This window comes from Manis javanica, chromosome 16, assembly GCF_040802235.1.
Source record: "Manis javanica isolate MJ-LG chromosome 16, MJ_LKY, whole genome shotgun sequence".
NCBI lineage: Eukaryota > Metazoa > Chordata > Mammalia > Pholidota > Manidae > Manis > Manis javanica.
Window position 1 is genome coordinate 26,397,711 of NC_133171.1, and position 23,352 is coordinate 26,421,062.

At 41.6% G+C, this 23,352-nt stretch overlaps 1 protein-coding gene across 2 annotated transcripts; it reads right to left on the bottom strand.

Annotated features, from left to right (window-relative positions):
• Positions 1 to 455: 455 nt before the first annotated feature.
• Positions 456 to 18,830, bottom strand: OGFRL1 (opioid growth factor receptor like 1). 2 transcript variants are annotated; one of them, XM_073225099.1, is made up of 7 exons: positions 18,491 to 18,830; positions 14,619 to 14,705; positions 14,385 to 14,463; positions 11,769 to 11,847; positions 11,605 to 11,671; positions 11,355 to 11,500; positions 456 to 7,351 (listed from the first exon to the last, which is right to left on the bottom strand). In XM_073225099.1, exons 1-7 carry the CDS (start codon positions 18,698 to 18,700, stop codon positions 6,694 to 6,696), a joined length of 1,326 nt encoding a protein of 441 aa, XP_073081200.1. In that variant the 5' UTR covers positions 18,701 to 18,830; the 3' UTR covers positions 456 to 6,693. The 2 variants fall into 2 exon arrangements, with proteins under 2 accessions (XP_073081200.1, XP_073081199.1); XM_073225098.1 differs by having other exon boundaries at positions 14,385 to 14,466.
• Between the last annotated feature and the right edge of the window lie 4,522 nt (positions 18,831 to 23,352).

The following is a 23,352-nucleotide window of genomic DNA, read 5'->3' on the forward strand; positions in this document are numbered from 1 at the left end:
TTCAGTCCGAGCCCTCACACCCTCTTTTCCTATGTGTGCATCAGTGCAGCCGAGACCCAGTGTCACACTTCTCCTCATCTGCATCCACACTGTCCTGTGCTGTGTGGAGCTACCACCTCACTTTCACCTCACAAATTCATTTTTCTTAACAGTTTGACTTTTTAAAAAGACTAGCCCTCTTCAGAAAAAAGATCCATCATGTCCATTCATTTTCACTCATCTCTATACTTCTAAAACTTTGCATTACAGAAAAGTAAAAAAGAGAGAGAACAATAAGCCCTGGACTATTTCTGCAGTCTGCTCACCAAAATCTCACAACAAAAATAACTTCATGTGTAGGTAAGATGTCACCCTTCAAAATAAAATACTTATTTTAGAGGATAAAAGGAAATAATGCTGACCTCCTATGACAATCATTAAAATATATGTCTAATTATAGGAAAACAGCAAGTCACTTGTTCCAGAGCTTTAAAAATAGTTTAATCATGCAAAATCAATATAATGTACCCTAACATAATGCTAACATGTTAACCAAGGTGAAGTGGCTTTTATTCATTTTACAGGATGTATATTTGGCAATACTTGTTAAAAATTATTACTCTAAAGGAACTGTAAATATATTATTTCCAAAACAATATTTTAAAATATAGCCGTAAGCAACAGAAATTATTCTTTATACATTTTTGGCATAACACTGCCATACAGTTACAGAATTATAAAATAAGTGTTTCATAGTACCATACAGATCCAGAAACTGGTTACAACTGCTACCACACACACATGGTATTGGTACCCACAGACACGCACAGCATCCCGTGATTCACACGGCAGCGGAATACAGAGCACAGGGAGGGCCCAGCAGCGGCTGGAGGCGCAAGCTTGCGTGGGAGGTGAACATACATCTTCTGAAGAATCATACCCATTTTTCTCAAATACTTAAAATACAAAGGACACACAATTTCTATTTGAAACAGTGCCTAGACCCACTTGGCCATCTATCTTCTTAGGTAAAACTAAAGAGCTGATAGGAAACAAACTCCCATTTTATAAAAAAGGGGAAAAAGTACCTGTAAAAGGACCTCTTTGCTCTCTTGTTTCTCTTAATTGTTGTAGCCTGATTAATATGCTGTCAACTTGGATGGTACAGGGGTTACTTTATATATAGGCAACTTACGACCACATCTCCTCCGATCTGCAGCCAGTCCCTCACTTTAACTTCCTGTCAGTAAACCCACCAGCTAATGATACACACTGGCAAAAGAATTAAACTTGGCATCTGGTCATTTGATCACTTCTATCTGTCCACTGAAAGGTTTCAGTGTCCTGTGGAGTAGGCAGGATTCACGGTTCATGAAGGTATTAATGGGATTCTGTTTGCACACCAATCGCTCATCTCCTTGGCACAAATAACGGAGCTGATTCTAAGCACGTCCCCACCATAGTGTTTGTAGATCATTCCTCGTCTGCTTCCAATAATTCTGGCACTTGCATGAACCTGTAGTGAGCTTCTTGTTACTGTTTCTAATCTTTTGTTTCATTCAAGTTTGTTTTTCTACACATGAAACTAAATCCGTCAGCACTGGGGAAAAAAAATGCTTATTTGACCCATGAGTGTAGAACCTGAATGTTTCTTAGGACCAAAGCTTATTATATAACTGATCTCCCTAGTTAATGAAAACTGTTCCACAAACTCCATTATAATTTAAAACTGAAAATCTGGTAAGCTTCATAGCTTAAACCTATTTTCATAGTTTCTTATTTTTTAAAAAAAAGACCTTTGTGCATAACAAATGAGCATTGCCTTTCCCCTTCCACTGCATTTTTAAAGTGCACTGAACCGTTTTACAGAAAGACTATTGTATATTTACCTATGAGAGAACCCAAAATAATTTTTGATTGAAGAACTTGGGGGAGGAGAGGTAAAATTGGTTATTCCAATGTTTCCAAGATAGTTATAAAGATTCAACTACAATTTACATAGCAGTGTCCAATTGCTCACAATTTCCAAAACTACAAAATGGTGGCAAGTATATTAGGGAAGATATTTTATGAAAATTGATACCCATTAAAATTGTGTCTGGAGTTCAAGGTGACCCACCTTCCTAAGAAGTCAGAGATCCTGAGGCCCAACCCCCTCGTCCAGAGGAGGTTCTGGAGACCACCGTCGCCACAGCAGAGACTGGAGCCCTGTGTTGTTACTCCACGACACTCATTTTAGTCACCTCTTCCTCTCTGAACTCTACTTCCAAGCAAAGTTTGGGCCATAAAACAAAGCACTTAATTGTGGCCTCCACATGGAAACCTCACATTCAAGAAAACAAACATTTGAAGAAATCATTTCCCACAAACAACTAAAGCAATAAGCTTCCCAACAGATCTGGGAAAAACTACACGTTGACCAAGACGGTCTCTCTCATCTAGGAAAAGAGCAAGAATCGTGTTTTTAAAATGTTTCTAATAAGACTATGGTATAAAAGGTTTTCAAATTAAATTCAGATGCCTCCCACCATCTACTGGAATTTAGCTTCTAAATAATTTCTCTAATAGATTTCCCTTTTCTGTATCCATCTGCATCTAAGAACAAGTAGAACACAAATAATACAGTAACTGAGAAGAGTTTAAAATGAAAATTACAGCATGAAGCAGATTAAACAAAAGCATAAGTAAATGTAACAAGGCAGTTAATCTTTCTTAAGGTCAAGACTTCTTGTCAAATATAACACAATGTTGAACACTGTGGTAAGTACACTTCCTTATGAACTGATACTATCTGTCACAAATGGAAATTTCTCCAAAGCAAAAGAATGCCCAAGTAAATTTCATTAAAATAACTGATATTCATGGTTTGGAACGTTCTTTATAGTGAGAGTTTATAATGAAGTAAAAATTTAAATCTCTGAAAACCCTTTACATTAGTTAAGGCACATCTGGACACTCCAGGCATTTGTATTTATAACTATATTAATAACTCAGTTAATAATAAAGGGTTTCTAAAAACACGGTCTGTCCCTGAATGCAGTCTGCTGGGTGTGCTGATTTTCCAGAACAGGGAAAGAGGCAGTCAGGGCCCCCGGCCACCCTAGAGGGTACCACACAGATGTGTTCATGTGACCCTCACTACAGAATTCAAAGCTGCAAGAAGCCCATATGTGTACACCTCTGATTTTCTAGATCCTACACTGACCCAGGCCGTCACTGTCCACAGCTGCACCTATATTTGAAATGGGTCTAACATATCTCACTCTAGCCTACCTTATATTTAACCCATATACCCCAAAAGAGAGAAAGGGGAATCTCCTAAATGGGAAACAAAATGAAAACTATTCCTATCACAAAGGATCCCTATTTACTCCAAACAGACATGAAAGATCCCGAGATGCAACAACAATCAGTGAGATAAAAAAAAAAATCTTTCTTTTCTCGTGTTAGAAAATAAAGCCTTTACAAGAGCTTTAATTATAGAAAGACAAAAAACCTGCCTGATTTAGTTAGTAGATTACAAACTCAACCATAACTCCACTATGAACTTGGGCAATTTAACTTTAAATAATTAACCGAATACTTTCTATCCAAAGTTCAACCATTTTGATTTACTGCTTTAACACAAGTTTACTTACTAAAATGATTTTTTAAAGAGCAACTCAGCTGTAAACCTATACTGTTTTTCCTTTTTCACCAGATCAAACTTCTACTTAAAGTATAAAAGCCAGAAGCAAAGTCAGCAATTTTATATAAAATGCAACATGATGATATGATAGGTGTTAATGGCACTTTTATGTTTATATTTTTAATACTTAGCAAAAAATCTTAAAGCCTCTTTATTGACTCCTGAGTTATAGGTTTTATTTTCCTCTTGAAGTTGAAAAAAAAGCTAAAAACCTAAATTCAAAATAAAACTATACAAAATACTTTTTGAACTGAAAACTAGACCAGATTTAGACAAAACAGATCTATTTTGACTTCTACCATGATTCTTTTTAGTCTCTCATTAGATTGAGCATGAAAATGTATAACGGTACAATATTCTGATGTTACCAACTTTTTCTATAATGTACATAAATATATCTTTAAATTATGTATCACTTGACTGTATTTCAAAATATTTTCACATATTTTACCTCCTTAGAGATATGAAAGCACAAAAATATTGGAAGTGTACTAGGCTAACCAAATGGTAAAACACCTATCTGCAGTGAAATTCAAGTTAGTATTTTATTAATAGCTAGTATTTAGTATCCTAGCAGTCCATGGTTCAACAACAGAGTTTATGTATTTGCAAAGATTCGATGTTTCTAGCTATTTGGCCATGCTTCACTGCACTTTTACAACAGCTTCTCAGTAAATTTCTGCAAGCATTTGATAGCTTTTAAAAATACAAAACAGACTCAAACCCAGTGGGGCAGTTTCATATTGAAGACATACATAAAATACATACCTATTCATCTTATTTTAAAAACTTCTAAATGTACAAAGTATTAATAGAAAAACAATTCTAGATACTCCTAATTTTTATCTGCAAAAGGAATGACATTCTCTCACTTTTTCTCCACTGAGTAATTCTCTCACAAGTTATTTACAGATTAAACATAGGAATCACTGTTATATGTGAATATGCATTAAAAAAAACCAATATGGTGGAAAGAAGCCACTGTTATAAATGGAAGCCAGGCAGTTTTTTCCTTGAGACCAAACACACTCAAATTAAATGGGACAATCTAATCAAACCCCTAGTTCAGAATAATATTCTAGGAGTTAAATTGTTGAATTTTTCTAAGGGCTCTGATATAATACAGTGTCTAAGTAATTCAGATTATATCCATTTATTTTAGGATCAGTCCACTGCTTATTCATATTTTAATATCTGGTCATGAAGTTTTAATATGCATTTAGGAAGCAGTCTGAACATTTTATCATGTGTGCAAAATTAGTTAAGGTATTTTGAATTAAATTATTCATATTCCTACAATTCAGACCATTGTGACTAACTAATCTCATTTCCTAACACTGTAAAACTTTATTTTGGGCATCATGGCTTCAACAAGCACCACATTAGAGGGTCTATGTAAATAGAAATTGAAATGCAAAAGCAGTTTTTTCCCCAAATCCTAAGGTTCACTTTAGAAAGCAGACCACAAAAACTGACATAGGAACAAAAAATGAGCAAATGCTTTCTATATATTGGAGTAGGATACACACAGTGTTACTAACATTCATAAGAAAAAAGGTTTGAGCAACTGTGAGGTTTTGTGCAAACTTCAAAGCAATAAAAGCATATTTCTAAAGGTGTATTATTAGTGTGTTCATTTTCTAGAAATCTGCTGGAAATCCTCTGATCAGTAAAAGCAATAGATGACATGATGTGATTGAAAAATAGGACACGGTAAAAATTCCCTGTGGGCAAAAGTGAATAGAACTTTTCGTGAAAGCCTAAGAGATACACAAAAGCCAATTCCTTTCTAAATGAAATGAAGTGAAACTTTTTTCTGTTGATTGCTTTAACTATATTTGTATGTACACTTTGAAGTTGTCACCACCATGTTTCTGTTTTTTGACATACAGTAATAATTAGGAATCTTACAGGAAATAAAATTGTTTGCTCCTAACAAATATTATTATCACATCAAGTGCTCACAGTACCTGAGAATATTGAATTTCAATTCTGTTCTCATTTCAAGGGTTGACAATTTAAGAGATGCACCAAGTTGTTTTTTTTTTTTAATTAAGCAATATTAATTTCATAGTCCACGTAACACTGGTTTTAGGGACCTGCCTTGGGGCCAGGACAGAGCCATGCTTTTTCAAAATGAATAATAATTTCCTTTCTTATTTTTTAATTCTTTAGTCATTTGCATTCATAAACAAGCACTAAATTTATATGGAACAGCCATAGAGGGCAAACTTTTTTTCTTGGACTTCTGCATCGAAATTTGTTTTTAAGCCCTTAATACAGAAAAACATTTTCATCATTTTCAACAAATTCTTGAAATGATACAGCTGGAAGTGTCCCCCTGTTCCACTTAAATTTCAGTGCAGGAGAACACCGCGGTGCACACTAGCAACATGCACGCTGGCTGACAAAGATGGTGCCCAGGGGTGGGTGTGGAGAGGGAGAGAGGAAAAAACAGCAGGTCTGATCGGCGGACTGGGGAGGGGAAATAACAGTGCTCCAAGAATATCCATTTCCCTTGTCACAGCTTAAAGATCAATGTGTTGAGGCGTTACAATGAAAAAATCCAAATTACTCTTGACTACATTTGAGAAGACCAAATGCTTTCTTCCAGCCTAAAAAAATTAATCCATAAATCAGGCAAAGCTGCGGCAACATAATGAAATCATTCTCTGGATTTCCTGCATGGAGACTGTCATCTTGGAAAAGAATTTATTTGACCTATCAAATACTGCATGATTATTTTCAGAAACATTGAAAATAATTTAAAAGGAATGATTGTGTAGAACATTTGGGAGCTCACATCCCTATAAGTGTTACAGAATACATTTAGTATTGGGTCTTGTCTTAAAACTGCACATTAAATAGTAAATGCATTGTCGTCCAAAATAAAAAGCAAAGAAAATGCTTACAACAGAAATCCCAAACAGATGGCTGAAATCTGAGACGTGACCTCCGTTCTTCAGGACGTTACTGTACAGTTTTCTCCTCCCTTACGTCCACCAGTTTGCGGGTTTTCTGACAATTCAGTGTACCGGGCCATCGTCGTGGGAACCTGGAGTTCCGGGGTTCTCACGGTCTTTGTGAGGACTGTCATCTTCATCTTCTTCAGGAGAGACGCTCCCCTCGTCCTCTGGGGGACCGGTCCCTGCTTTTCCTGCTGGAGAACCTGAGTTCTCGGCATTCCCGTCCTCTGCCCCCCCTGGGCGGGCGGCCTCGCTGCCGGGCTCTGTGCCGGGTCTGCCTGTCTCTTCTGCAGGCTCCCGAGGCGCCACGTTTTTCTCTTCCCCTGGTTTGCTATTTACATGGGCTGCTGAGGAGGACGTTTTGGGGTCCTTGGACTTTTTGTGCATAGAAGTCTGACTGTTGGGCGCGGAGGCGGGAGGGGTGGGCGTTTTCCGGGCTTGGCTCCCCTCCGGCTGCTCTTTCCTCGGTGGCCCCCAGATGAAATTCTCTGAAGGCGTGTAATGTTTCTGGGCGAAGCGGAGCAGCTTTCTCCTTTCTCTTCTGTCTCTAATTGTATAAACAAAATACTCCAGAGCGCTCTGTTTAATATTGGGAATAGTATTTTCCACAAGAGCTTCATGAAGAATAAATTTTACAAGAGGAGATTTAAAACCCTCATATCCAAGCTCACCAAGGCTTTTAAGAATACGGGTGATTCTCAAATAGTTGTGCTGAGACCTGGAAGAGGAGAATTGAATAAAATGAGGGGAGGAAATCAGGTGGAGGAAAGCAACGGAATGAGAACTATTGGACAAATATTTTTGATAGAACTGTGAGCCACGGAAATAAGCCCTGTGATTACTAAACATATGAGGTGTTGTTAAGAAGAATAAATCAGAAAGTATTAAAGCCTTGTACCTCAGTGTAATGTCTGTCTATGTGAAACTCAAATGTAGACGATAAGTTCCCCTTGTTTCTTTAAGATCTGAAAGATATTTAGATTTAAAATGTATTCCCACGATGTTGAATCATTGCATGTTTATTAAATACACTGAAGATACTAGAGCATTTTTTGCACCACCACCAATGTACTATACCCATCACAGGTAACCAGTGCTGAACGTAAACACATCAGCTGTCAGCTGAATGGTATGATTTACGGTGCCAGCTGGTCAACAAGCAAAATCCACCATATTAGCCAACTCATCAGAAAGGCATCCAAATCCACCCTACCTGACTAAGAATACTTCCGACAGGGCCGCCCTGGTGACCAACTTAGCAGGGCACAGTGCAGTCGTTAAGAACAAGGACATGGGACTCAGACCTGAGTTCCCACCCTGGCTCTGCTGCCTAGAGTGAAATTACGGTATCTCTCTAAGTATCAGTGTCCTCATCTGTCACATGGGGAAAATGCACACCTCACTGGACTCTTGCAAGAATCAAATATGTACATATGTAAGGCATGGAGAACTCAATAAATGTTAGGTGCTATTTAATAGTATTATTACCGTTATTAGATTTGGTATTAAGGACCACCATATTTGTAACTATCCCAATTTAATTGACTAATTCTCATCCATCCATGGCCTCTCTCTCCTTTTTCTGTACCAGGGAATTTTAAAGTTTGCTTCGAATGTCACTGACCCCAAAGATGCCTTTTTCCCAGACAGCACTAACTTCTTTCTTCTGTCTCAAAACTAAAGCCATTATCAGATGATTTCCAGACGTATTCTGTCCCAATTCATGAACTACCTCCCCTACCTTACTCAGAACCCAGTAATTGCATTATAAATACCTGGCTACATCCTGAAGGAACCTTCAGTTACATGCTTTAATTGTGTATCATCAGTAGCCCAGGTATTTATATACCTAATACTGACACAGCAAAACTATCCCTTATTTCTAACTTCCTGAAGCCTGTTTCATTTCTTAGAAGCTGAACTTAAGCTCTGCATATCCCTGCCCTGGCTTCCAAAAGTACTTTTTTCCTAACTATTTCACTTCAGAGTAACTAACAAATTATTTGCTAAGTGGAGAAGGATGTTATTTCAGTGATACAGGGGGTGTCGTTCCATGCTTGTCTATTTTAATGAGAACATTTGGACAAAACAAAAACTTTAACGATTCTGGCAAACCAAACATTAGAAAAAATAAGGAGCAGTTTTATCATCTCCATCCTTCCGGATGTTTATCAAAAATGTCTTATCTTAATATTCAACTCTTTGAAAGCCAAAGGGTAAAACACAGGACAGACATGTTTCAGTTTTGTGAATCTGTGTTTTTCGCTAGTTAGGAAGGAGGAGTCTTCAAGACAATAAAATTTGGGTGAAGTTAAGACAATGTGCCATTAACAATAGGACTGCGTTAGTTGTTTGGTTAGTCTGGAGTTTGTATGATAAAATGTAGCAGTAAAACGCTTGGGCAGCATCTGCCTCAGAAGTCAATGAGAAAGAGATGCATAGAAAAGTGGAAGAATATGTTTAAAAAATCCCAAAGAGCAGTTATGTGACACACAACAAAATGTACTGTTTTTGCAACCAATTCACACATCCAGCCCAAATGAATGGGCAAGATAAAATTTCTGTACACATTTCTCTGTATTTATACATTCTCCAATTAAAAGTATTTATGTAACAGTAGAAAAGAACAAAAATGGGGGAAGAGCATGAAGATCAGGGTCATGATACAAAATCACTCAAGAAAGAAATTGGGTGAGTCGGTGTGATTTGAAATAAATGTCACAAATAAAGACCAAGAGGAAGAGAGGAGGGCAGCGAAAATCCTCCTGATGTTGTGAGCCGTCTTTGGGGCTGCACAGCAGGTAAAAAGAGAGGAGCTGGGTTTCCAGATAGAGGTAAGGGCAATAAATAGAGCTGAAGCTGTCAAGAGGACCCCGGAGGTGAATACAGAATGCACCAAAGGCAAGAACCAGGAGAGAGAAAATAAAAATTAGAGGTATTCCAGGGTCTAAAATACGGCTCAGTAATCCAAGGCCATTACAAACGAAATTGGCAATGCATCTCGGTGATTGTTCTAGGCTCTCCTATTTAAGACTGTTTCACCTCTTTTAGTCATGGTCCCTTGTTCACTCAATGTTATTTCATTTTACTTTCATCCAGTATTTTTTGTCTGCTGGGCTACCATAGATATATTGAGTTTCCTGCCTACTCTGAACAACTCAAGATGTCATATGGACTAAAACATAAATGAAAGCTTTAAGCAATACACAGAGAAAGGGAAAAGATAGACCATGGGTGGTGGAGAGAAGAGAGGGCAGAGGAGACAGGACAGTTAGTTCAGGCTCCCCTCCCCCCACCCAAGCCAGGAAAGTATTTATTAAAGCCTTCAGGAGGGCCCTGTTTCCAGCTATCAGTTAATAGATCTGACAATAAAACCTCAGGAAGGATTTAAGCTGACAAACATATTGTTCATCATTTATTCATTCAACAAACATTTGCTCAACAAGACTGCTATTCAAACCAAAAAACAAGGTGAGGGCAGATTCTCTAAAATGATAATATTGAATACATGGAACATGAGATGCTAGCAGATCCTCTCCAAAGATTTATTTCTGCCATCCTTCATGTCACTAGGCACACAGCTGTCACCGACAGTATGACATAAGTACTTTGAAACTCTCCAGAGACAGCCACTCACGTGGCCTAGACCGGCATGGGTACGTCTGCCGTAAGTGCCCTATATAAATCAAATTTAACTTGAGTTATGAGTTAATGGGTCTTCTAGTCAGGATCATAAAGCTTTACACCTACATCTTTAGTGTCTTACTACAAGCTACATTTTAATAGTGTTGATTATAACTAATAAAGTAAAAGGAAGGCTTAAACATTCATACTTACACTCATTAAACCAAAGCAAGATGAAAATTCTAGAAAAACTCAAAAAATTAATGCACAAAACTATTTGGGGCAAAGAAAAATTTCTTAGGTTAATTTTAATTTTTTTTCTCCTTAGCACTTGCCCAATTCAGTTAATTACATGCTAAAAAAAAAATGCTTTAAAGCTGTTGTTTTTATAGTCCAGCACTCATAAGTCACCATATAATTTAAAAAAAAGAAAATAGCCAATTTGCATGCAAAGAAAATAATGGGAAAAATAAACTTTGGGCATATGTATTAATGAGAGTTATAAATATCCAAGCAAAAGAATACAAGAAATCAATTCAAAATTTTCTTCACAGATTTTAGGATTTATTAAACAAAACTAGGCTTTTGTTTTTTTACTAATAGTGAAGATTCTAATTTTCCCTCTTTTTCAGTAAAATGTATGGGCACCTCTCAGTGTTATAAGTGTTATAAATGTTATAGATGTCATAGGCTGAATGCATGGATTTAATCGAAGGAGGCACTGTGCTTGAAGAACAGACTGTACCCCAGGAAGCTAACAATCTAGCAAAGGGGATTTGGAAAACTACACAAGCCTTAAATGCCAAGAAATGTTATAGAGAGGAAGGCAAGGGGCCGCACTGGGCTGTGAATAGTGGAGACCAGGTTTCACCAAGAAACAGCTCTGATGCTGAAGAGCCGTTTTTCTACTTGGGTTTAATTTTGTTGTGTTTTGCTTTAGAAAACAGAACAGGAACAAGGAATGAAATGCACTTCAGACTAGCTTTCGAATTCACATTCCTGGGTCCATCTGCTAGTTGTTCCTATGTTCCATGGAGAATCTCACCCAAGGGTCAAGAACAGGCAGGGCCCTGAGGTACACTGGAGATTTTACTTACTCATTCAGATGTTGAAACCTTTCCTGCCAGTTAACAGCCCGAGCAACGTTTCCAGTTTTATCAATCAGTTTTATTCCAAAAAACTCTAACATCATTTTATAAGCCAGGAAAAATCTTCTAATTGCTTCTTTTGTTTTTTTGAATTCCTAAGGGAAAATAAAAATCAGCTAAAATGATTCAGTAGTTACCAGGCAGTAAAACAGCAATATTACTTGGCCATCTCAAATAAAATGTAATGAGCTCGCATTACCTCAATTTCATATGTAGTCAGTTCTTTAGCGTAAAAGTTCAAGCCTTGTTCTCTCAAGGGAAAAAGCCTATTTTTAAGAAAAATAGTATTTTTATATTAATGCTGTCTGGAAAGCATACATGACTGAATAGGATATGATTCAAGATAGATGATATGCAACTGACCATTGAATGTAGGTGTGGTTATGCTCCAGCTTTTCATAATCTCCTTTCCACTTATTTAGAACTTCTTCAATGTAAACACCTAAATAGTAAATATTCAGAAAGCGAACCACACATTTAAAACAATGTTGAAGGCATTTTAAGATTTAATCACTTAAACTTTATATTAAAACTTTTTACAATTTAACAGCACACAGGGATAACCCTAATGCCATATACTCAGTTATGTAATAAGCCTAATTAAAACAAAATTAATGGCACCTCAAACTGCAAAGAATTCTGTTGGACAGTGCCACTCTAAAGCAGTGGTTGGCAAACTGTGGCCTGCCATCTGTTTTGTAAATAAAGTTTTATTGGAACACAGCCATGCATACAATGTATGTACTTTACAACAACAGACTGGAGTAGAAAGATGGGAGCAGAGAGAAAGGCAAGAAGGAAAGAAAAAGGAGCTCCACCTGCTGTCCGCCGGCCTCTGGTGTGCACCGCACACACGCCTAGCCTCATCTCCAGGGAACCCTCCCAAGCCAGGGTTACTACCCCCGTTTTACCAACGAGGAAACTGTGTGATTTGTTCAAAGTCACATACTAATAAAAGATTAATCTGGGAGTGCAACACAGGTGTTTCTGGTTCCAAAAAGTAAGCTCTCCCCACCACATCTTTTGCCCCCCTGTGAGCATTTATGACAAGACCCTCCCGCTTCTCAAGTCCGTCCAGGTCCTCACAATTGACTATGTACCCAGTCAGTCCATTTTATAGAAAAAACATAACATAAGTATTTCTCTAAACTTAACTCATCTCATTCTTGTTTTCTCCAGAGTTCACCAGTTTGTAGGAAAGGTCCACGCTCAGAAGGTTTGTGGAAAGTTGTTTTTGAATCATACTGTTGGCTTTATGAGCATGTTAAAACCATGTATCTCCATAATTTCTCATTTGTTTTCCTTCCAACCACCTTTCCTCCCACTTAATAAGCAAAATGTATTATTGTAAGCTTGTGCTTACTGGCAAGTGTGTGTTTGAGAGAGTGTGTGTGTGTGTGTACATACCAGAGAGGAAAGTGAGTTGATGTAATTTTATATAAAAACTAGAATAACAATTTTATGACCTTAGCTAAAACTTCTGACCTTAGCTAAAACAATCTTAAAAGGTTTCAGAAAAACTTTTGTGATGATTATAAAAACAATGAACACATTGCTTGAAGTTACAACTCTAAATTACTACCTCAAAAATAAATTCACTATTTGAAGGACCAAAATAACTCTGTTAGATACTGTCGTATCTCTATGTTCAATGTTTCAATGATATGAAGGCATTCCTTAGGGTAAATTTAATTAAATTCAAATCAGAGTCAAATTAACAATCTATCATTGCTTTCCTTCAAAGGTTTTCTTACCCAGGGTACTAAAAAACTAGTAATTTAAGTAATGTCGTTACAATTCATATATAAAGCAGTATATTTCTATAATTAGTAAATACAGCAGAGCATTTTTATCTAGAGGTTTCTTTTCAAATCAGAGTAGACTTTTGGGCCACCAGAAAATTAAGAAAACACAAGTGGATCTGGCCATTTCGGCAATGTTCTGAAGTCCTAACTCCCAATGGTGCGTCTCTCAGGGCACAGGATAGGGAAGTCCTCCTTTCAACGCTCCACCCAGCCATTAGGTATCCTTCCTCCAGTTAAGACTCCCCAACTACGGCAAGGTCCTGCCACTCGGAAAGCCTCGCAATCCATGACCCTCATTCCCTGACTCACGTTGCTGCAGATTTGGCTCAGTTTCCACCGAGCGCGAAGAGCAGAAGCCAGAGCCATCTGGTTGCCTCACAAAGCTAAAGGCTCTAAGGAGAGATGCTAGCCTTGCTGGTTTGACCTGGATAAAATGAGGATGCCCATCACGGACCACAGAAGGGTGCCTCGGTGAAACACGCACCTCACCACAGCGGCTGTGTCCCCTCCCTGTGGGGTCAGGGAGGAGCCTGCTAGGGCAGCTGCAGACTTGGGAAGGAGGGGGCAGTTCATCTGCAAGAACTGAGTGGCGATCCACTACATCTACAGTCCCTGTCCCAGGATTCCAGGACACGGAGTGGGACCGCTCTGGCTCCCTGACCTCTCAACCTGCAGATCAACAGGAAAGACCATTCTAAGATAAACATTACTTTTCAATTATGTTCTAAAACCTTTTCAATTGTAGCACAGTGGCAAGAACACTGAACAGTGGAACCCAGACCCAGCTCAGTACTCGAGTGACGCAACCAGTCAGTCATTCAAGTTTTACAAGGGGGCAGCTGGATCTGACCTCTTCTAATGGTCCTTAATACTCTAACAGTCTCTAAATCTCCTATCTTCTTCTCACAAAAACGACCCCACTACCTTTCAAAAATAACCTCCATAAACAGGGGTGGGAAGGTATTGTAATGCAGTTATTCCTCCAGAATTTGCCAAGCTGCTGTTCACAGCTCTTGGGTCCAGGACTGTGGGGACATGTTAGGCTGCTCTGCAAAGTAAAGCCAGTCCATAAACAAATGCACTAAGAATGTACCGACTATGGGTTAAACAAACAGTGACTAGACGTAGGCTATTATTTGAAGTTTACTTTTTACCAAGGTAGCAGATTACTCACCATCTGGTTTAAATGGAATTTTATTCTTATAAAAACGAAGATTGCTCAAGTCGTTTTGATACCGGATATCTTTGAAGTTCTGCTAAAGGAAAAAAATAAATCAATCTCCAGCAAACAGATGTATAAAAAAGAGCACAAGGACCCTTCCTGAATGTCTGCTCATTGGCACCACAAAATAAGAAAACCAGACGGGAAGTATTTTACATTTTAGAGGAAAGCACCCTGTCCTCTTACTGGGTACTGGTGTCGGTATTTGTACAAATCCCTCGCAGCATAGAAACTTCTCTTTGGTTTGGCAGTTGCTTCCGTGGAATCCCCACCCTAAAATAAAAAGTGAAATTTCATTTGCATGCTTGAAGTAAGAAAATTTCACTGAGAAATTTCCAGAACACTTAAAATAATGAAAGTCCATAAAGAAAACAGTGTCAAGCTGTTCAGATTAATGAAAATATTATAAATATCCTTTTAATAATGCTTACCATAAATATATGTTGGCATTCTACTTTCCTGATTTGAACCCAGTAACATGTCCCTACGGTATAACTAAATAAAAAACTTTATTCACGAAAAGCCTATAGAGGCCAAATGCTATGGATCAGTATCTGTCAGAAACAGCACTCAAAATGAATTCAAGACATATATTTTACCAGAGGTTACATAAGTGATTCTATGACTAAATTGATTTTATAATACTTTACATAATACTAAAAAAGGGTTAATAAATCAATAATATGAAGAAAATCGTCATTAATTTTGCAACATTTAGCTGTACTTGAACGCAAATAATATTTATGAAAAGCATAGGGACTTTCAAAACCAAGTAGCTTTCTAAACTCCATCCTTTACGGAACCAATGAATAATGTACTCATTCAGTGATATTACAAGCCGATACAAATCAGCACATGTAAAAGACATACACACAAAGCAATAAAAGCTCTCAACTGGAATGAACTTTAGATTGTAGTAACCTATATGTAGTAGTTTACTCATACTATTTAAATTCTTAACAAAATCTCACCACCGTGAAGTAATGTTTAAAGTCTAAGACACAGGCCAGTCCAACAGGCTTACCTTCTCTAACTCTGTACTATTACTAATGTATAAGGAAGTGTTTTGTATCCACGTCTTGGCGAAGGACAATGAGACTGACGCAATGAGGAAACAGAAGACAAACTTTATATCTGAATATTCATTACGAGCTTCGCCCCCAATCCTTTCCTCATCACCCCCACCTCCATCTGTGTTGACAAATTGGCATTCTCTAAGCAATTTTCACACATTTTTGAAGTGGTGTGATTCCCACTATACTACACGTACATAGATACTTTACCACCAGGCTCTGATGTTTAACATGAGCTACTCTGTCACGTTGCATAAGCAAGGAAAAGCTTGAATTCTGGTCCATGGCCCATGTTTCAAAATAGCTCTGCTTAGCAAGTTTCCGAATCTATTTAGCTTGAGCTACAACCATATGAATCATCATCCTACGTTTGTCCAGAGAGCACTTTTACATTTACAGAGCAGTTAAATATATATTATTTCATGTACACCTGACTGGCAGCTGTTAGTGTTTCCATCCTAGAAACCAGGTGACTTGGCTTGGAGAAGTCAAACAGGACCCAGAGCCCAGTGACAGTGTCAGAACTAGAACCCCAGGTTTTGGGCTCCATGTCCAACTAATTAGGTATAAATCAACTTCAATTTCACTAAAGTAAAAAATTACTACAGAAATCTTAGTACAATGGCTACAGTCCAACACTTGGAATCAGGGGACTCGAGCTGAGTCTTAACTCTACTACTTATTTGTGAGGCCTTAGGCAAGTCACCTCCCTGAACCTTAATTTTACCATCTGTGAAGTAGGGATCATCGGGAGGATGACTGCATCCTCCAACCTCTAAATGACGCACACATGCACCAGCCTGCTAGCACCCGGGCCTGCTCCTCTGGGACTGGCTGTCCCGTCCCCTTTCACCTGCTCAGACGAGGATTTTGTTCTTTAACATATTGCTCCTATTTCCTGTGCCATCAAAATCTCCCTCTCTTCTGGATCACTCCCCTCGGCAAAGAAACATGCTGTTGAATCTCATCTTAAAATAAACGTGATATAACCTTCCTTGACCCCAATGCCCCCCTAAAGGACAGCTCCCTGGCTCTGCTCCTTTTCACAGTAAAACATCACCAAAAAGTTGCTCACGCTCCCTGACTCCTCCTCTCCTCCCCTGACCCATCGCAAGCGGGCTTCCGTCCTCAGCTGCCCATCAAGACGGCTCTTGTGACTATCGCTGGGAAACCTCCCCCTTAGCCCACTCAGCGCTCAGCCAGGTGACCTCCCGGCAGCCCCCGGCCAGTTCATGCCTGCCTCCTTCCTGAAACACCGCCAGGCACTATACCTCCCCGGGTTTGCTCCCTGTCTGCTCGGCCACCCCTGGGCAGCCTCCTCTCTGGCTGCTCCTCGTCTTCCCGTGCCCTAAGCCGGGGAGAGCTCATTCCTCGCCACTCCTTGGCGACCCCGTATCTCCCGATGACTTAAAACACCACCGATCTTATATGCTGAGGACTCCAGCCCGGGACTGAAGCTCCATTCACAGACAACTACTCAACAACTCCACCTGAATGTCTAATAGGATATCAAACTCGAGAATTCTCGATTCAACCTTTGATGTTGCCTTCTCCCTAGACATCCCTGTCTTCGCAGCGCCATCATTTGTCAATATTCACTTGGACTAGGAATACAGCAATGGAGGTGGTGAGAAGTAGTCTGGGATATGCTTTAAAGGTAGGACTCTGGGGAGTGGGGAACAAACAGGGTTGATAGTCAAGATGCAAAATTAAAAAGAACTTTTTTAGAAGTTAGATGGTGATACTAACAAATTAATCCCTAAAGGGGAAAGACGGGTAGGTTGGTGTAATTTTCAAATACATGTACCTGGTTAGTTGGACTGAATCTGAGCTGGTGTTTTTGGTATCACAAACTTCTTTATAAGGTTACTTATTTGGGAAACAAGTTTATGGAAAAAACCCTGGAACGCAGCCTCCAGGACTCTCTTTCAGGATTGAATTTGCAAAGCAAAACGACCCAGCAGCAAACGCAAACGCAAGGAGCAGGTGGATAATCACAATTCCAACAGGTTAAAGGCCCTGAAATCGGTGAGACATACTTGGGTTTAAGGTATTCCCGCCATATGTGATCTTGGGCAAGGTTCTCCTTCTAAACCTGTTTCTCTAAGAGAGGGTTTGGAAACCCCAACTCCCACCGCACGCCTGCAGCTAGCTGGTGGAGACGGCAGGTTTAGCAGAGCGCCTGCGCTGGGACTGTGCTGCCGCCTGACCTGAACAGAGATGACCATCGACATGCACGAGGCAGCCTTAGCTGCAGCAGTTAGGTGGCGATTCCTCTGCTCCAGCAAAAAAGACCCCGAGGTCACATTTGACTTTGGGCTCCCATTTTTTTTTTTTTCACTTTCATTTCTCCACAGCTGAGGGCGGGCCTAATGCAGGAGCACAGGCCTGGACACCCCCAGGACGCACACTTCCTTGGGGGGCTGGCTGCCGAGGTCCTCCTGTTCAAAGTTTCTGAACTACTGTGAGTCCGTCAAAGGGATATTTGTATCTTTACTAATCTCTCCAACAAACTGCATTAGGTAAATAAGTTAAGCACAGTTGACTCAACAAGTCTTCTGGGTGAAATAAGAGTTTTCAGGAGCGCCCTGAACGCCTCGGTGAAAGGCCTTAGTTGGGGTCAGATCTGTGGCTTTTTGACTTCGGATGGGGACCTTGCACAACACTTTTAATGGCTGCAGAGCCCACGTTAGGGAAGGGCGCTCGCTGCTCGCAACTGCAGTCCCACCTGATTCCAAGAAAGGTTTACCAGGAACGCGCAAGGCCAGTTTTCACGATCCTCTATGTTCAGGCTGGTTCCTCCCTCGCGACCTTCGCGGCCCGAGCCGCGCTGCAGCCGCCGAGAACCCCCCCGGGTGCGCCCCGCCCCGCGGGCTCCCCCGCCGTGCGCGCGGGCAGGCCCGGTTCCCCTTTCCCCGGCCCCCGTTCCCCGGCCGCCGCCGGCCCGCCCTCCCCGCCGCGCCCCGGCCCAGGCCGCCCGCGTACCTGCTCGGCGCCCGCCGCCGCGGCGTCCTGGTCGGGCGCGGCGCCGGCGCGGGGCTGCGCGGGCTGCTCGGGCTGCTCGGGCTCCCGCGCCGGGCCCCCCCCGCCGCCCGGGCCCGGCTCCTCGGGCTCCGAGTCCGTCTGCCAGGTGGAGTCGCAGTCCTCCACGGTGGCGGGCTCGCGGAAGCCGGCCCCGCCGAGCAGGTTGCCCATCGAGGAGGCGGCGGCGGGCGCGGGGCGCGGGCTGCGGCAGGGCGCTAGGGCCCGGGCATGGCCGCGGGAGGGCGCGGGCGGTTGCCTCGGCGCGCCCGCCGCCGCACTGCCTCCGCGCGGCGGGCAGCGGGCGGGCGGGCGCCGGGGCGGGGAGGAGCCGGAGGCCCTGGGCCCCGCCCCGCCCCCTCCGGGCCCGCCCACCGGCCCCCTCCGCGGGCCCGCGCCCCGCCTGCTCCCCTCCCCCGCGGCCTCGGGCGCCCCCCGCGGATCCCCCGCGCAGCGCAGCACGGCCTCCGGGGGCGCCTCCCCACCGAGCGCCGGGGGGCCGGCCCGGCTCTGGCGGCGGCTGGGTGCGCGGGAGGTCGGGGGAGGTGTCGCCGCCTGCAGGCGAGCCCCGTGCACACCCGCCCCTCCCCGGGCGGGCCCAGCACGCGGGCCCATCAGCCGCCGCAGAAGGCAGGCGCTGGGGTGACCCGGCCCCGCGGGCGCAGAAACCCGGGCCACCACACCCGGCTGGGGCGCAGCCGCCCCAAGGCCCTGTGGGCGCGCGGCGAAGCTGTCTGGCCCCCCATGTGAGCAGCTAACGGCTCCTGAAACCAAAGGAGCAAGAGTGGGCAGCCTTTCACACGCATGTGTGGCAAGGCTTTACTACCACGTTCTCCAAATGCATGTTCCGAATAGAGAAAGCCGCGGAATCCTCGGCCCCTTGGTCTCTCCTGTAAGTGAAAGGAGGGGAAATGTATTATCGCAGTACTTAAGGACATAATAACGTGATCAAGTGAGTGGCCCAGAGAAGGGTGGCTACTACGAACTTCGCGTTATGACCCTCTGGCGAGTAGAAAAGCCTCTGCAGGGCCGCCCTGTCTGTCTGCCGGAGCTTGGCAGGGACGCGGCAAGCAGATGCCGAAGATGGACTGAAAAAAATAGGTCACATACGTGTGTGTGTGTGTGAGATTAAATTGGTGTACTTGAAATAGTTCCTTTTTAAATGCTTCATGATGAAATAGGAGGCAGAATCAAGGCCCATGGGCTGTTTCTAGGGCAAGAATCAGATGAACCGGTTGCCCATTCCACAGATAGATCGGGATTGTCGCCCTTCAGGGGGCTGCAGCAGGAGATGGCACCGTGGCTCCGTCCCTAGTCAGCTTCTAACCTTGGACAGGTCACATACTACTTTAGACCCAAATTTCCTCGTCTATAAAATAGGACCAGGTTTTATCTCTGGGGTCCATTGCAGCTCTGACCTCCGGTGGTCCATGACTGGAAAAAGCCCTAAAACTAGTAAGAAGTAGACACTGGAACACAGAGAGACATTTTGGTCTGAGTGGCTTAGTGAAGAAAAAAAATGGAGCAGCAGACACATGAATCCGGCCGCTTGTATCTGGGGATTTGCTGTCGCCTTCCATTGGCAAAAGGCAGAACACGGTGCAGAAGTAAATGCTGTCCATCCAGCCACAAGCGTTCCAGACATGAAAAGTCTGGGGAGAGTGGCTCTGCCCTGCCCGGTGCTTCGTCGGTTGGTCTGGGCCAGTGTAGATGAAAGTTGGCCTCATTCTTTGCTCCCATCCCACTGAGAGAGAGAGAGTCTAATTCCCCACCTGCTGAATTGAGGCTGACCTCAGCGGCTTGCTTTGAAAAAGAGAATATGCAGGATTTTAAAAAATAGAATATCTGGAATTTTCAAGGTTCATTTATAATGAAACTTGCATCTTCTGCTGAGGTCTTCTGAAACATACTCTCTGGTTGCCCTGGGTTGCCACCCTGAGACTGCCAGGCTGGAAAGGCCACTATGTGTGTCTTCTGGCCACCAGTCCCAGGTGAGCCCCACCTTCCAATATGCCCTACTGATTCCTGCTCTTTTTTTATTGGATCTTCCAGACCAGCACACCCACCAGCTGAGTACCTCAATCCATGACGTGCAGAACACAGAACCCATCCAGCAGAGAGCTCCTTGGTTTCCAGACCCTCAAGATAGTGAAGTGTAATGAAATGGCAGTTGCTGTAAGTCACTAAATAGTTCGTTAGACAGCAATAGATGATGGAAGAGTGAAAAGGATCTGAACTAGCCTGTCTTTGTATATATAACTGCTGCAATGAAATCCTTACCTTTCCACCACCTTTTGGCACATGTATCCGCTTTTTATAGGGCTATAGATTTTGTGCCAAGTTGTGCAATGTATTGTCTAACAAACATAATTTTACATGAAATATTATAACCACCTTAAGGAATAATACTAAAAAAAGTAAGTTTAGAGACATAACTGATCACATTGTGTCCAATCTATGTATTTATTTAAGGGTTATTACTTCTGGAGGGCTCTCATCTCTAGGTTCTGTATAAAGGAATTACACTACCTGAAAATGTAAACTTTTTCACTATCCCTATTTTGAAAGTATTTAGCATTCCCTCCCACATTGGCGCTGAAGAAGGATGTCTTTGCTTCATATAAAATATTCAACACTTAGCCAGTACCAGGCCCATATTAATCAATACATGTTTTCTCTAATTATTATTCATCCAATACATCTTCAAAGAATATTGAATGCAACAGTAACATAAATATATGGAACAAGCAGAAACTACTATCACAATGGCCTATTATAAAGTATAACTTCTGACTCCTTGTATCCAGGAACTATCCTAAGCCACACAGATTCTGTAACCATCCTCCAAAGAATTGTTTTCATCTTTGTCACGGTTTCAGACGTGCGCTGGAAGGCTAAGACTATTGCAGGGAGGAACGAGTGCATCAGGAACTAAACTCTCTTGGATGGACCGAGGTGCACGTGACATCCTGTTTTTTATAGTGAATTGTGTTTTAGGTACATTAAGAAGGAAGGCCATTATTCTATAATTTCCTTTGAAATTAATAAAAATAAAAGCAAAGGGTAGATCAAAAGCCATTTTATCCATCTTCAGGAGTTAACTTCTCAGCAGTTCCCAGTAACTTGAGACCTAGAGAGAAAAATAATAGTATTATTTTTTTTTAAATCACCCTCTTTTATCAAAAGTAACCCTATTTCCATTATTTTTGATGTCTTTATTGTTTTAACTATTTTTGTAGTTAAGTAAAAGTGTAGGGAGTAGATAATTGATGTCTTCTGCAGATGTGAGAAGTAGAAACCACCCCAACGACATATGCTAGTTGTCTTCTGTGGCTTCTTGTTGGCTGATACCGGAAGTAATAATGTACTATATTTCATGGAATCTAAGGAGCAATTGATTCTAAGATTCATCCTATTTCAGAGATACTTAAATGCAAAAGCTGTCCATTCTATGTTCTATGCAATATGGTGGTTTGCTAAGAGAGATGTTTAACATTTTTAAAGGACTAATTTACTCCCAAGAAATAGTTTACAATTCAAAGGACAACTCTAGGTTCATATCCAATACTGAGAATAAAGCAAAGGCAAGCTTCATAGAACTTATGAGTGTTAAATTAGTGCATAAGATTTCAGTGAAGGTAAGTTGAAATTAATGTAAGAATTCAGTAATAAATCATTATTTGCATAACTAACCAAGTAAATTCAGCCTATAGATTAAAAATAGAGCCATGTTCAAATTTTAAAAATAATAACATTTGTTCAGTAACAGTGTTTGATGCCTTTATTTGGGTAGTTGAGCAGCATTTAGAACCATCTTTTGGTGGTTGTATTTAAGATGCTGTACTGAAAAGAGAAACTGAAAGATCTTTTCTAGCTACATTTAAATAAAATGAAACATTCAAAAAATTTAAAAGAAAATTAGTATAAACACTGTGTAATACAGGAATTTTGACCTCAGTTAGAAAGGAAGAGAAGAAATTTTGCCAATCACCTCCAAAGTTATTGCTTATTTTCCATGAATAAAAACAGATCTGTACTCCCAAACACCCCTTTTTTTTCAATTATTGCCATTAAATATCTGCTATAATGTATAAAATACTCTTGGTCCTTTAAATTTATCTTATCACCTAAAAGAATGACAGTAACTGAATTAGAAATGGATCTGTAAACACATTTTGGACTTTACCCCAGGTCAGAAAGGTGCTTGTTTTTAAATCAACAGCCAAGGAAAATGTAATTCTCAAGGGGGGTTCCTCCAGGTGTCCTCAGATTCTGCCCTTCTCTTTCACAGTTGCTTTTGATCTTATGAAAAGACTCCCAGAGGCAGGTTGTAGGCCTGGATTTCCTCCAGGCTGCTCAGAGCACAGATGCTTCTACAAGGACACATCAGAACCAGCAGACATGCTGTCACCAAGCCCAGGAACACACCAGAGGGGAGGCAGAGACACCCAGAGTCAGGCATTTGGCACTTTACCGCGGGACCTGCTGGCAGCCTCGACACACAGGCAGGAGCAAGGCACACGCCTGCCTGGGGATGTATAGGGGCTGCAGAAGCCTTAACTGGGCTCAGGCTCTGACCCGTCTGTGACATGGGGGTGCTGCTTAAGGAATGATTCCTCATAGACTGTCAGCAGCTCTGACAGGAGAGAACAGAGGCGTGCATGTGTGTGGCCAGGGGAGGCACAATTCACCCCGATGGCCACCTCTTCGAAGATACCATCCTATTTGGCAACAATTGTTTCTTCCATTCTTCTTGGCTTGCTGCCTTTAGTAGGGTGCCTAGTCCCTGTTTGAAACTTCGTTTTCTAATGGCAGATAATCTATTC